General features: G+C 26.2%; 1 protein-coding gene across 13 annotated transcripts in view; it reads right to left on the bottom strand.

Annotated features, from left to right (window-relative positions):
- LOC122530821 (serine/threonine-protein kinase mig-15) overlaps positions 1 to 16,068 on the bottom strand; it is a 123,281-nt gene that overhangs the window by 38,414 nt on the left and 68,799 nt on the right. For 10 of the 13 annotated variants that reach the window (XM_043658140.1, XM_043658147.1, XM_043658144.1 and 7 more), the window contains exons 4-10: positions 14,270 to 14,314; positions 13,896 to 14,178; positions 13,008 to 13,219; positions 12,673 to 12,901; positions 12,332 to 12,592; positions 12,040 to 12,221; positions 6,247 to 6,267 (exon numbers count right to left, since the gene is read on the bottom strand). In XM_043658140.1, the coding sequence (XP_043514075.1) occupies positions 6,247 to 6,267; positions 12,040 to 12,221; positions 12,332 to 12,592; positions 12,673 to 12,901; positions 13,008 to 13,219; positions 13,896 to 14,178; positions 14,270 to 14,314 (1,233 nt within the window). The remainder of the gene's footprint in view (positions 1 to 6,246; positions 6,268 to 12,039; positions 12,222 to 12,331; positions 12,593 to 12,672; positions 12,902 to 13,007; positions 13,220 to 13,895; positions 14,179 to 14,269; positions 14,315 to 16,068) is intronic. The other 3 variants (XM_043658145.1, XM_043658149.1, XM_043658141.1) reach the window with 2 other exon arrangements.

Here is a 16,068-nt window from a genome sequence, read left to right as displayed (position 1 = left end):
GGGCTGTATTCGGTTATAATACATCTATAATGTGGTTTCCATTAAAAACAAATACTGAAACTAAAAACTATTAGAATATGTATTGAATGAGTATATAATGACAGAATTGATAAACCAAATTTCATATTTCAATTCACCATGCAGAAGCTATTCAAACGTTGTTTCAACGAATGAATGTTAAAATTCTTTTCTTGGCCATCAAGGAGTCCCAACATGAATCTTATGGAAAAACTTTGGGGAATTTTAACACGGAAGGTATACGCCAACGGAAACCAATATTATAACATTGAACAACTTAAAAATAGAATAAGTGAGATGCGGTCTCTTGATCTCTTGAATCAGAAATTTTACACAAATTAATATGCCACATAGGATATTTGAGGTGATTAAAAACAAAGAAGCATGAACTAAATATTTTTGGTTTTTGTTTTTATTTATTAATAGTATTGTGATAAGTTCTTTATCATTTTTTTTAAATTTTGTCAAACATTTAATAGAAAAATATAGAAAGAACCTATGTTCATTTCACACAAAAATTTAAATTTTTGTATAGAAATTATATTAGTAATAACAATAAAAATTATATTATTCAATTAAAATAAATATATTAAACCTAACATTATTTCGGTGACTGTATAAGTGAAATAGGGAGAAAAAATCATCATTTGATTAATTAATCTACTCGTGCGTTTTCAGTGAAAAATGAAATTATGTATATTATAATTTGGAAAACAATTCAATTTTTGTACATGAACATTCGGAAGTTTTAATGTCTAAAATTACATGTTATAAATATCTCAATTTTTTCTTTAACCCATAGTTTAAAAATTTTCACTCATAATATATATATTGAAGAAAAGCCAAAATATGTATATTTTAACAATTAAGTAATTACTACAAAGATACATATCTTACAAAACTTGCTCGGATTTTTTTTTTTGTCAATCGATACATACATATTTACTTATTTATGAAATTTTATGGAAATATTTTTAACAGAAAATTTCTTGATATTGGTATTGTTCAAATATTTATGATATTCAAAATATCTATTTATATTGCAATCTATTAATTAGGGGAAAAATGAGCTATCTCGATACCAAATCAATATTTTCGACATAATTTATTTTGTGTTTTCAATGTGCCGCGACATTGTATTTAAATTCAAATTCGAAACTCTATACAACGTGAGTCATCTAAGACTAGCAGCTGAAATATTTTCAAAACGATTAATTATATCCAAAAAATATTTTAGACAGAAGTTAAGTGAATTCAAGAAGAGTATTAATTATTATTTTTTAATGTTAATGCATAAAAGGAATTTAAAGGACAAATTTATTTTTTTAAGTGAAATATTTTTTAATATATTATTCGATTCAGCTCATTATTTTCTATAAAAAAATATTGAATCATTTATGTTATTAGTTTAAGAAATACTTTAATTAAAATAATTCGGAATAATGCTCGTAGAATATCGAATTTATCTATAACAGTATCGTTAGTAATAGCAGGATATTAATTATTTATTATAATTAAAATAAAGTAAAGATTTATTTCGCTATTACATAACAGTTATTACAAAATGTGTTCAAAGTGATGACCATTGTCATAGCCAACCACATCTAAACACTTTTGTAATCTAATTCTTAAAAAATGTTCCACATCATTGGTACATCAACATAGACTTTATTTTTTAACACACAAAAAAAGATCTAATGAATTCAAATCTATTCAAATCTAACAAAACACCATCTAATATCTAAAGGGCATGAAACTACGAAAAGAAATTTGACTTTGAACAAATATCACACTGCAATATTTTAAATAAAATCTTCTGAACTAATGATTTTCTGGTATAAATGGTTTAATACTTTTTTATAGAGAATGACAAGCTAAATTTAATAATATTAAAAAATAGGATATTAAAAAATATACGATCTTATTTTAAAAAACAAACTTGACTTTCAAACACCTTCTGTGCATCAAACATTAAAAAATCGCGTCAATTAATGCACCTTTCGAAACTATTCAACTTTTGCCTAAAACATTTTTTTGATCAATTAATCATTATCTCAACTTTTAGTCTTAGATGATTCACTCAATATATCATCCGCTATATTCAATTACGTTGTGTACAAATAATTATATTCAATTACGTATAAAAATATTTATCTCAATAAAACTTTTTTATATTTGAATTAATAATATAAACCAACTATTGAATTATTTATTATTAGTACTTGTTTACTTATAATTGCTACTATCTAATAATTTCCACTGTCTTTTATAAATGCACCAAATGGACAAGATAATTTAAAATTTTTAATGAACGAAAAGTTTCAAGAGAAATTGATATTAGTTATTCATATTAACACATATTTTTATAACAATACTTTTGTAAACGAATGATTAACATTGAAGTTAACTGACGATTATGTTTAGGCTGGATCGATTACACGAGACTTTATAGTATATAGAACGGTAGATTTCTTTTTAACAAAAGGCACACAATGAAATTATTGATGCATATGCATATAATGAATATACATTATTTATGTACATATAGGATGAATCTAGTAACTAGGCTGGATTATGACTCTGTTCCTATTAAGAAAAAAATTGTAAAGAAAAATTTTTCACTGTTTAAGAAGCTTTGTTATTATATAGTGCAATATTTTATAAAAGTGCATTGATGAAACTGCGTCCAAATTCCTATTGAAAATTGAAAAAAATTGTAAAAGACAATTTTTCATTGCTCAAGAAACTCTATCATTGTGTTTTTATAAAAATACAATGCAGTTACACTTAAGTGGAACTCTACGATATTTTTTCATAAATTGATGAAACTAATAGAGCATGATATCAATAAAATTAATATTTTTTTGGTATACTTTATATTTTGTACAAGATGTGGCATCGTATTCTTCATTATAAAATCGCATTTTCAGTGACAACAAGAAAATTTAAACAAATATCATAATATAAACATTATTATGTTAAAAACATCATACGTTAAAAATCTATCACAAAACAAATATCATAAACCTACAAAACAAGTGCAACTGCACTTTGCACACATTTAAGTTTTACCTATAAATTTACCCCAATCAGGATCAAAGACCTTAAAGCCAAGACGCGACAATCAAAAGTCACAAATGTAAATAAAGATGTTTACTATCTGTTACATCGTGATATCTCTTCTAGTAAAAAGCTTGAAATTTCGATCAGTGTAGCAAAATTTGTCAGTAATTCATAATGGAATACTCAACGTAAGAAAAGATCCGTATAATAGTCACTTTTACCACAAGTAAATATCATATCGATCTTTCCTTGCGTCGAATATTTCATTATGAATTAGTAACAAATTTCGATACACTGATCAGAATTTCAAGCTATTAGAAGAGATTATCACGATGTAACAAATAGTGAACACCTTTATTTACATTTGTTATTGGACTTTCGATTGTCGGGTTTTAGCCAAGATAGAGGTAAATTTATACATAAAACTTAAATTTTCAAGGCCATGTTCTTTACATATCTGAATGTAGTTTTTTAACTATAATACGATACAATAAAAAATACTTATGATACAATAAAAAAAAAAACTTACGATACAATGAAAAAATACATATATAGTTATATACAAAAAAACCTCAATGACTTTGAAAAGTCCTTGAAAAAAAAATTCTTGGTAATTCTTACCAATTATTAGCCTTTCGAAAACATTCATATTAGGCATCATCACAATTCGAAAAGATATTTAGGTGGCCTCACTTTAATTGATAACTTTAATTGATCACCCTATATATATGTATGTAAAACATATTTTTATAAGCAAAAAAATGAACAGAACGATATCTATTAAGTTAAATAGTACAAAGTACTGATACAAAATAAAGAAATAACTATTTTTATTATTATCAATACAAAAATATAATAGTATTTATTTGTTATTACTCGGCGAACTTTATATATTTATCATACGTGAAATTTTATCTATTATTACTTCTGAAACTTATAATAGTTATTAAAAATATAAAAAGTCTTTTTACATTTCAATCTCAACAATTGTTCCATCGTGCTTATATCTTAATCATCAACAACAATAGTTGTAACAACTCATTACAAGAAAGTGAGTCTGCGATCAACTTCTTTTTCATTTCATTCATGTCGATGCCAAGTTCTAAATTCATTTCAGAAGGCATTTTATATACATGTACTACATATTCTTAAGTACATATAAAATAGAAATTACCGATAGAAATTAATACATATATTTAACTTCTTAAGTGGGGAATATATTTCTGCCTATGTTTAAATGTAATACATGGGTAATACATTTAAAAGGGGTAATACATGTAATGACAAAATGTATCATTAGGCCCATAATGTATATCTTTAATACAGAATATCTCATCACGCCTATAATATATTTACGACTATCTGATTGAATCATATATAATCATCACTATTGCTGTCTAATATTAGGCTTATATTCTTTTTACTAGAAAATCTTATCTTCATACAATAATTATCCAATCTGTGAATTCTATGAACGTGGTATGTTCGTGAAATGTATTTATTTCAATCAGGATTGTGATTATGCATAATCCAAATAACTATATATGTTCTTTTCACTTTTATGGTTTCAAAGATTTAAAAAAAAAATTATTTTTCTAAATAATGATAAATAGTATTACTTTGTAATATTAATAAACATCATACCTCTTCAGTATTTTCTGTAATAGAATCTTGAAAACAACTGCAGCAACAGAGTCATAATTTTCTCACAAGCAAGATATTTAAATGTTCTAATTTTATATTTTTATCTTAATAAACAAAAATAATAAAGAAAAATATAAAATCTATTATACGAATCTATATAAACATAATAAAGACGATTTGATACATTTTATATTACATAACCATATAAATATCATGAATTTTTTTCAAATATTTTTTGTTATTCATACACAAACTTGAATAAACAAATTTGATTTTACAGACAGTATATTATTACAACTAATGAACATAAATTATTTAATGCTTGAATGATTTAACACTTATAGTGAGAAAATATTAATCAATATATGTTACGGATCCAATATTTATGAAGGATAAAAAAAACTAATAACATATTAAGAAATGAAATTAGATTATCAATTGAAATTGTCTTGTAGTTTTTTTATTTTGCAGAAAATTTCTTTATAGTTGAAACCATGAAATATATAAAAAAAAAACAATTCATTTAAGGGAAAAAAAGATGAAAAAACCGATTTTTGAAAAAAAAGACAAAAAAATTCTTTGGAAGAAAAATTTTTCAAATTTTCATTTTAATTAATTCTCAACTATTTTTTGGTCTAAAAATACTTGATATGAAATTATTATCATTATATAAAAAAAATTTCTAAAAAAAAATTTTAAATAATATTTTAAAATATTAAATTTTTTCTATTATGTTAAAAATCGCAGACAAAAATGACAAATTTGTGATATTTTACTGATAACTAACATAAAAATAGAATAAATACCGTATACTTTCAATATATTATTGCTAAATCATCATGTGAAAATAAAACATGTGTGATCATTTAAAAATTAATACATTACTTTTAAATTTACTTTTTTATGAAAACATAATATTAAAATATGATGAAACATAATATTATTACACAACATATATGTACGTACATATATACTTAAAAAAAAAGAATGTCAACCACGATAAAATAAACTTAATTGTAATTATTAATTGTTATTTTCATATATTTCCATAATAATAAATATACAGTTTCAATGTCAATTAAAATACCTTATATGTGATTTTTTATATATTAGAAATATATTTTTTAGAATACCAACAATTACAAACACAACCATGAACTGCATTTAATGTATTTAAGCAATATGTCGATCTCCATGAAAGCATACATTCAAGGAACTTATCCGTAGCATTCAAAAACATTTATATCGTCTTTAACTAATGGGAGACTAAGCACAACGGCAGCAAACAATACACATTTACTAAAGATAAAATTTAGAAATCAGTTAAAATTTTGTATAAAAATAATCCAAGCAAATAATATAGTAATACTAAAAACACTACATCATAGCGCGTGTGACCTGTTTTATAAATCGCATGTATAAATGACTAAAAATGTTACGCGTAGATAAAAACAGATGTAACTGTATGTATAAATGTAAAAATGGAAATGTAAAGAGAAAAATAAGTGTACGTGTTCTTACCTCTGGTTTCCTTGGAGGCAGCTACGGTACGTGTGAACATGGAAAAAAACAAAAACCGAATAATTTCAAATCTGCGTGTAAGATGCGCGCGCATATGTGTGTAGGAGTATTTCTGTGTACGTGTATCTGTGTGTGTGCGCGCGCGCGTGTCGCGTTTACAAATGCAATGTACGCGCTCTAGAAAATAATTGTGCAATCATATTCGCGTGCACGCCAATAACTTAATAGCAAAATAGAACGAAACTCTACGTGCTACTGATGATATATTTATTATTTTATGAGACTTCAGCAAAAGAAGGATATATAGACATATAATGTAATTTGATCTAAATAAAAATGATTAAATATTTCAAAAAATATGGAAAATATAGAAAAATATTTTAGACAAGAATTATAGAAATTTTAGGAAAATTATAAATGAATGTTCAAAAGAAAGTCTGTATTTTTTATTACATATTTTGTACCTTAGAATAAAATATTTTCAAAACATTAATCATCTATATTTTTGACAAAAACCATTTTCAAATTATTAATTTTTTAAAAAATCAATAAAATTTTATAGTTGATATCTTTTAAAGTATAAAATAATATGTATGTACTATCGAATAAAACACGACTCTGCTAAGTAATAGCAAATACTATGTAATGAATTGATTAGTGTAAATTTTTAACTCTTATGCTTAATAACAACATATTTCACATTATGCTCAACATATTTCAGTGTTCATTATACATTCAAAGAGATTTAAATCTGCTTATAGATCAATTTAACATATAGATCAATTTTGCACCAGAATTTTTTCGTAGTCAGATTTACAAGCTTTATCATACTTTAATATTTTGTCCACAAGCCTTTTGCTTAGATAATAGCTCTAATACGTCTTTGCACACTTTCAAACAGTCTTGAACAGAAATTAGGTGGCATTTGATTCCACTGTTCTATAACACGAGCATGTAGTTCCAGTACTAAGATTTGTATGCGTCTAGAATTTTTTTTCAATATACCCCATGGATTCTCGATGGGGTTTAGGTTGGAGCTTCGTGCAGGCCAATCTATGATCGGAAATGCCTGAGTAGTCAGCTAATTAGTTACGCTTTTCGCTGTATGTTTCGGGTCCGGATTTCTTCTACAGCGAAGGGCATATCTTGCATACAATTTAGCAAATGTTCTTTTAAAATGTCTCTTTTAAAATTTATATACGTATATATGCATACATATGTTGTAGGGGTGTATGACGGCAGATGGTGTTGACCCATTGCACAAAATTGAAGGGATTATGAATCAATATATGTATAAAGACATTTTAAAAGAATATTTACCAAATTATATGCAAGATATGCTCTTCGCTGTAAAAGAAATCGTTTTTCAACATGATCCGGACCCGAAACATACAGCGTAACTAATTAGCTGACTACTCAGGCATTTCCGATCTTAGATTGGCCTACACGAAACCCCAATTTAAACCACATCGAGAATCTATAGAGTATATTGAAATAAAAATTCTAGACGCATTTCTCTCCTCCTAGCTCAGTACTGAAACTATATGCTCATGTTATAGAACAGTGGAATCAAATGCCACCTAATTTCTGCTCAAGACTGTTTGAAAGTGTGCCAAGACGTATTAGAGCTATCTAAGCAAATGGCTTATGAACAAAATATTAAGATATGATAAAGCTTGTAAATCTGACTATGAAAAAATTCTGGTGCAAAATTGATTTTATATTTTTTAATTTTTTCAACCAAGAAGAAATCTAATCTTAAAAGTTAAAAAATAGCTTCAGTTTCCTAGAACTATAAAGAATCAGATAGTCAAGTTTATTTTCATGTTTTTATACTTTATTTAATAATAAAAAATATTTTTCTTAAAAATTTTTGTTATTGACTCAATTTTGCAACCAATGTATGTATGTCCACGCATATAAGTCTAATCATAGAACTTTTATTGTATGGAGGGTACTGTTTTAAGATGTGTATGTTCTCAGAACCAATTTTCTTGAAACAAAGTCCAATTTAAAAAGATTTTATTCTTTACTTGCAATTGTTTTCTTTATAAAAATTATACCTTTTTTCAATAATATTATAGGACATCGTATATTAAAATAATTAAAATACAAAAATTTATGCATTTTAGAAAAATTTAGAATTCCAAAAATCTACAGATTATATTCCAAATTATATAGAATATCCAAAATATTGCATTCATTATAATATTCAGTAAATAGAACAATTATCCATCTAACTTTCATATGTTACATATGTTCACATTTTTGTAAACATAACGAAAATTATGTTCAGAAAAATGTGATTGATTATGTTGACACATAAATCAGTAATCTAATACTGAATCAGTACATCATCTTTGAAGGTTAAATTTCGAAAATATGCACTAATAATAAGTTGGTTTCATTTGAAAATTTAATTATGATTTTTTGACAAAGAGACAAAATCAAATAAATATCTAATATCTTACAACTTTTGTCTGAAATACTTTTTTATACTTTCCAAATTCTTCAAAATATTTAATTGTTTCCATTTAAATTGTACAAATTTTTACTATATGTAAAAAAATATATTATACACAAAATACATTAAGTTAATGAAAGGCAGCAAGAAGGCAAAGTAGAATAAAAGTAGCATGTACTTTTCTACAGTTTTTATAAATTAGAGTAGTTTGTAGACTACCTATTTATATATAACATATATAAACTGATTCATCTAACATTAGAATTTGACATGTTTTCATTAGTTCTAACAATACCAAAAAATATTTAAAGAAAAAATATTTATTATAAAAGAACAAAAATATTATTTTCTTTTTAACATGATCATAGTCTTATGCTCTAATATAACAAAATTCAGTAAACACGTATAAAGGCATACGAAAACATTCGAATATGACCAGAAAATATAAGTACTTAAAACACTACGGTATTTATAGGAGAAAGAGTAAGAAATATGTCTTTAAATCATATCAATAATATGATTAAGAAATAATTCACTGATACATACATGAGATTTACTGTAGCTACAGATTTGTGAGTCACTAAAGCACCTAAATGAGTACTGAAAAATTATTTACTCAATTTTCACATTATGTTGTGCATGATAAACTCAATTAATATTACAAAAACAGAATATTAACTATTTGACTTTGATTTTACTGAACTTTTGTTAAATAATAGCATACAGATTTCAAACGATGTGTATAAAATTTTAGACATAATTACTTGGTAATTTTAAACACATGACAAAAACAATGTGCTACTTAATATGCATAAACAAACATTATTAATTATATTAACAACGTAGTTTATAAATTAGAAATACTGTGATCAATTGTAATAAATTATTTTTTTATATCTTTACTACGATAAAATATTATTTTGTTATTGTTATATTCATTTACCGCATTTTTGAGAAATTGAAGAAGTTACGCTTCAATTATTAACAAAAACAAGAAAATTTCGAAACTGCAGTGTTGAAAAGAATGAGTTCTTGATCGGCATGAAATTTTGAGAGGAGCGCGAAAAGGGTGCAAATACGTCAAAATATATTTTAGTTTTAAATAGAAAACATTAAAAGATTCTTTTTTTTATAAGGCTATACAAGAACGTGTGTAAATGTGCCTAAGTGTATATGGTTTTGATATTTTTCGTTATCAATCCTTACTAGACAAATAGTCTACGAAATAGTTACCAATGCAGTAATGGACATCACTAATATGAAGTCACAAATACTGACGCAAAATTTTGTAAAGATTTTTAGATCAAAATTAAATTGCTCATAACTTTGATATGAATTTCGAAAAATAATAAATTGTATAAAACAGATCCAGTAATAATAGAAAATAAGACTTCCGGTTTCGGAACAGAAGGATGAGGACGCGTTTGCGAGAGAAATATAAAGTGACGGCACGGATAAGAAAATTTATGTGCAAGCAACGAAAAAGTAGGTGAGAGTATCAAGTGAGAAGCAAAGTCAAAGCAGAGAGTGAAAAACGAGGAGAATCGGGTGAAGTATAGGAAATAATTGGATAAGAAGAAGGTTTGTGGAAGTTAGACGAAGGAAAGATATAAACAAGGACAGCAAGGACTAAGCTGAAAGCAAGAGAGAGGCAAGAGAGCTGGAAAAATACGTGTCGAGGCCCGAACGCGGTATAGGGGCGGCATCTGGCGAAAGCACTAATGAAACAGGAGCGAGACGAGGAGCAAGAAAGTAGGAGATATGGAGAGAGTCCTACATGGATTGCTGGAAAAATATAAGAACTGAAAAAATGGAAAGAAGAAATGAGGCAGGAGACGATTGCCTGGAGAGAAGAAAGAAGAAAGAAGAGAGTGGAGTGAAGGGAGAGAGAGAGACAAAGATGGAAGAAGAGAGGAAAAGGGAGAGAAAGAGAAGAAGAAAACACTACGGCAGAATTAGAGATTTCGGAACTGAAAGAATAATAAAAAATAGTAAATAATATAATTGTGCGGAAGATAAAATTAATAAGTAACTACAACTTATTAACCAAGCATGCAAAAAAAGTATATTTTGTAGAAGCACAAATAATATAATGAAATTATGAATAGAAGAAAGATGCATTAAATAAATTTAATAGTATTATGATCATAAATATACAAATAGTTGTAATACATAGTTGTAATTTTCGTTAATGATTATTATAAATTTATTATATACAAAAAAATTTTAGTTTTTAACTCTACATTATGTTTATGTAAGTCTATATTATGTAAATCTACATTATGTGTACATTATGTTTATGTAAGTTCAATAATAAAACTCAAAAATTATTGATATATTATTAAAAGGCCTAAGAAATTGTAATACCATTAAAGAATATTTATTAGTACTTCAAAATAAGAAAATATGTGTAATTATATTAGAAATTAATGTTAAAAATTTTCAAAATTTCAAAATTTCAAATACGACACGAATTACTGTTTGATCACTGTGAAATTTCATAGACATCATTTTTTTACTATATATTACAATTTTAAAAAGTGGGATAATAAGAAATCTTAAAAAGAATTTTTTTAAATTTTTGTACTACGAACTACAGGATAAAAACCGAAAAAACTAAATTAAGTGCGAACGATAATTACAGAACTATAGAAATATGATAATTTACAAATATAAAAACCGAGTATAGAAATAATAATATTAAATAATATAGAATACCAAAATGGAAATATTATAATCAAAAATAACAAACATACAGTAACAATTATACGCTTGAACAATTATATTTTCGTCGTTGACACGTGGTTATAATAAATGTACTATAAATACTGTATATATGCTTGAATTATTTCTTATATAATATTTTACTGATATAATTTTTCTATATACAACTTTCTCCCTGCTATATATACATTTATATATATTATTTTAAACACATCAGTTTATACGAATTACCAAGAAGATCATCTAATAATTAAAATATCATAAACAAATAAATTTATCTTTTTTCTATTGTAGTTATAATAATATATAATATTTTAATACCATCTTATTTAAACAAAATACTATAAATTTTAAAATACATAATCGCGAGAAAAAGTATCTTTGCCTTTTATAATATTGTTAATATTTGTTCTTTTAAAATAAATATTTTTTCTTTAGATATGTTTCTGTATCACTAAATCTAACAAGAAATATATTAGATACTAATGTTAAATGACTCAGTTTATATATTAGTTTTTATTGACATAGAGTATGAAATATCGAAAGAGAAGTTATAAGATACAAGAAGAAATAATTACAAATACAAAAAAATTTAAACGACTTACCATAGGTTTAAATACATGACTGTTTCTTTGCGATGCAGCTTGACCACCAGAACCGCCACTACCACTTCCACCAATAAGAGGTTGATGATTAGATGGCGGTGTCGAAACTTTATGAGGTTGTCGTGGATCATCTCTAGGTGTTGGAGGTAATGGCCGAGATGGCGGTTGTGGATCTGGAACTACTATACATTTCAAAAATAATTACGTAATATTTAAGACAACTTACTTGTGACTTTGCATACAAAATTTAAAAAAACACAAACGACAATTAGTGATACACTATCAAACCTACCGATTAATCTATGTGGTATAGCAGGACGTGCAGGTGGTCCTGGTTCTGGTATATCTCTTTGAGCTCTGTTACTTGGTTTCTCTTTAGCAGCGGATGGTTGTGGATTTACTTCTTGAGTTAAAGTTCTACCTTCCTGAATTTGTTGAAAGTTTCTACGCAAAGTATCACCACCAGGTGCTTGAACAATGGATGACGCTTCACCAGCTAATGCTGGCTCATCTTCTTCATTCTCACTACCACTATATCGGTAATCGTCTCTTTCTACATGACAAAATACAGATAATGTAGAATGGCTAACAAAGATTCGGTACACGAATTGCTTATTTTTCGAGCTTTCATACCTTTCTCCTGTTTACGCTTCTTACAGCGATCAATATGATCTTTAAGTTGTATCCTAACTTGTCTTTCGGTTGGTTGGTCCCGAATAAACGGATGTTTAAGGAGTTGCTCTGTATACGGCCGTTGATGATAATCTTTTACTAAAACCGTTTCAATAAAACCGTGGAATTTCTTCGCCCATTTTTTCGATTTGAGTCTTGGTGGCGGATTACGTGGGATCAGAAATAAAGCCTTTTGTGTGAATTAAAAATAATCAGTAAAATTAAATTTCACCCTTTTAAAACAGACTAGCAATTAATGAAGTAGATTCATATTCATATCTATTTCAAATACCCACCCGCATCGGATGAAGGTCACAAAGTGGAGGTTGTGATTCAGCCATTTCTAAAGCGGTAATTCCCAATGACCAAAGATCACTTCTATTATCATATGTAGCATCAGGATTTTCATCACAGGCTATTACTTCTGGTGCCATCCAATATGGTGTTCCAATAAATGTATTTCTTCTACCTATTGTCCGATCTAATTGTGCACTAACCCCAAAATCAACTACGACATAATAGAATAAACGATTAATTAATTTTTAAAACGATTTTGTTAATTATATCAAATTCAAATATTATCCAAGTGTTAGCTTGATGTACATTAACTGTCATTATATAATATAACTTTTCAATTGCACGTAGTTTTTCGAAATATCATAGATTTAATCAAAATAATTTTCATATCAGTTTTTAAATGCAATTACAATTCCGGTTTATTATTATTATTATTATTATTGTTGTTGTTGTTATTATTATTATTATATATTATTGTTATAATTTCTTTATTTATAAATTTCCTTAGAATAATTTATAAATGGAAGAATTACTTAAGTGAAAAGAAAAATATTTTTAACTTTCTTCAAATAATTCAAATTATTAGGAAGCTCTAAAATAAGAAGTTATATTCATATATAAAGAAAATCATGCAAACATTTTGATTATAATCACAATAATGTCACAATAGTTTCATATTCTTATTATGAATTTTCTCAACAATAAATAAATACATGATTTATATTAAATTTTTTCTTCTTTTAATGTAGTTATAATTAACGATAAGAAAAAAAATTGGGTGATATTAGCGCGCAAAAATCAAATTTTTAAAAAACGACATTCTATCTTCATTTCACATCAACGAAATATTACATTTTAATTAAAATAGAGAGTATTGTAAAACGTACCAAGTTTAACTTCCGCATTATCAGTTAACAAAACATTTTGTCCTTTGATATCCCTATGTATAACCTTATTGCTGTGAAGATAACTAAGACCTCTCAATATCTCCCGTGATATATAAGCAATCCATTCCTCTTTTAAACTCTGACCTTTAGTTGACTTGACAAGGTCTGTAACGGAGCCAGCTCCGCAATATTCCATAACCAACCATAACTGATCATCTTTTCCTGGTGATGACTTCTTCACGAAGGCACCATAATATGTTGCTATATTTCTGTGATTCGAATACTGCAAAAAGCGATAAAAAGCAAATAATTTCATTTAATTCTTTTCAATTCTGCTTAGTGTACAAGTAAAAATCTACCATAGAAATACTCACCCTTTTTAATACATTTATTTCTAATTTGATTTCTTCCTCTTCATCCTGAAATAAATAATAATAGATTGAGTATTTGTAACGCATGTATAGTTTATAATTATAATTAACTTTTTAAGTTAATGATATTTAAAAAGTATAATTATTACACGTTCGAAACAGTTTTTTGATACTGAACATTTGACTCATTTTAAACAAATACAAATATAAATATAATATTACATAAGAATATTTCTACAATTGTATTTTTAAAAATATTTACATTAAAAAAATTGATATTCTCTAAACTATTATTTATTAGAATATTGGTGGTTACTAAAATAATTTAAATGTGAAATATTTTCTCATAAATTTTTTGAGTTATTTCAAATCATAAAATAATTTTAACATTGTGCTTAACTATTTAATTATCTAAATGCAAAATATAAATATTTTATATTTATGTGTAATAACTGTGATTTGTGATAAATATAAGAATAAAATTTTAGAATTGTATTTCAAAAGGTTAAGTTTCAATTCATGATTCCTTTGACAAGTTTGGTTTTTGTGCTGAATAAAAAATTTATCTTGAATTGCAAGATCAACGTTCAAGATCAATTTTATAGTACGTTTCTTTTGAATCTTCACCGATTCAAAAGTTATAATATTTACTTTTTTAATACCTCGTATCTTAAATGTTTCACAACATAATCAATAAAACAAATTGATACGATAGTACAACTAATAAGGAAAAAATGAAAATATTTCGTATTTGATAAATTGTATGTTGTCAGAGATAAAAGTCTTTGATACATGCAATTAGCATGTATACTAGCGAGTGTAAATTTAATATTTTTAATTCGAATAGAGAAATTATATTAAATTAGAAACTAAATTAAAACTTATTATGTATCGTTTAAGGGTTTGCGAAATTTCGGGTACCCGACTGTTCAGGTTACAGTAGTCAGGCTTACACAAAGTCAGGCGGGCTCGGGGGGGTAGCCCGATGATTTCGGGTAGCCCAAAGATTTCGGGTAGCCCAAAGATTTCGGGTAACCCGATGATTTGGGGTAGCCCGACTATTTTGGGTAGTCCGTCTATTTCGGATCGAGTTGGAAAAAGTTCAAATGGGATATAATATGCATTATATTGCGTTATCGAAATCAATTATTTATAATATTTAATAAACATATATATATATAAATTATTCGTTCCTTATTAGAGGAAAAATTATTCGTTTCTTACAAGTAACGATTTTATTCGAAGAAAAATTATTCGAACACACAGTTGGGCATTATTCGAATAAAATTTTATTCAAAATATTTACTGAAATAATATAAAGAAAAAGAGTTAGAAGTACATTTTTTTCAATTTTGGTTTATTTAATAAATTTGCTTTGCTTTTAACATTTAATAAAGCGAAATCTACTTCAAATTTACAAACAAATGATAACGTAAAAATTCTTGTACTACAATTTTTTACAGATAATAGAAATGATTACATGTCTCTGAACGCATATCTCATAATTAAAAATATATTTTTGAAATATAACACTCCTTCGCCATCTTCTCCAGTAGAACGTTTGTTTTCATTTGCAACGACAACAAACTCGCCTAAAGCAAACAGATTAACTAACAAAATGTTGGAACAAAAAATTGTACTAAAGGCATTGTGAAGAAAGGACTCCTGATTCTTTTTCTTTACATTATTTCAGTAAATATTTCGAACAAAATGTTATTCGAAATTTTATACGAATAAAATTTTATTCGAAGAATTTATTCTAAATGTTATTCGAATAATGCCCAATTTTATGTTCGAATAAA

This window comes from Frieseomelitta varia, unplaced genomic scaffold, assembly GCF_011392965.1.
Source record: "Frieseomelitta varia isolate USP_RPSP 00005682 unplaced genomic scaffold, Fvar_1.2 scaffold_356, whole genome shotgun sequence".
In the NCBI taxonomy this organism is placed as follows: domain Eukaryota; kingdom Metazoa; phylum Arthropoda; class Insecta; order Hymenoptera; family Apidae; genus Frieseomelitta; species Frieseomelitta varia.
This window is presented reverse-complemented; position numbering and strand designations above follow the sequence as displayed.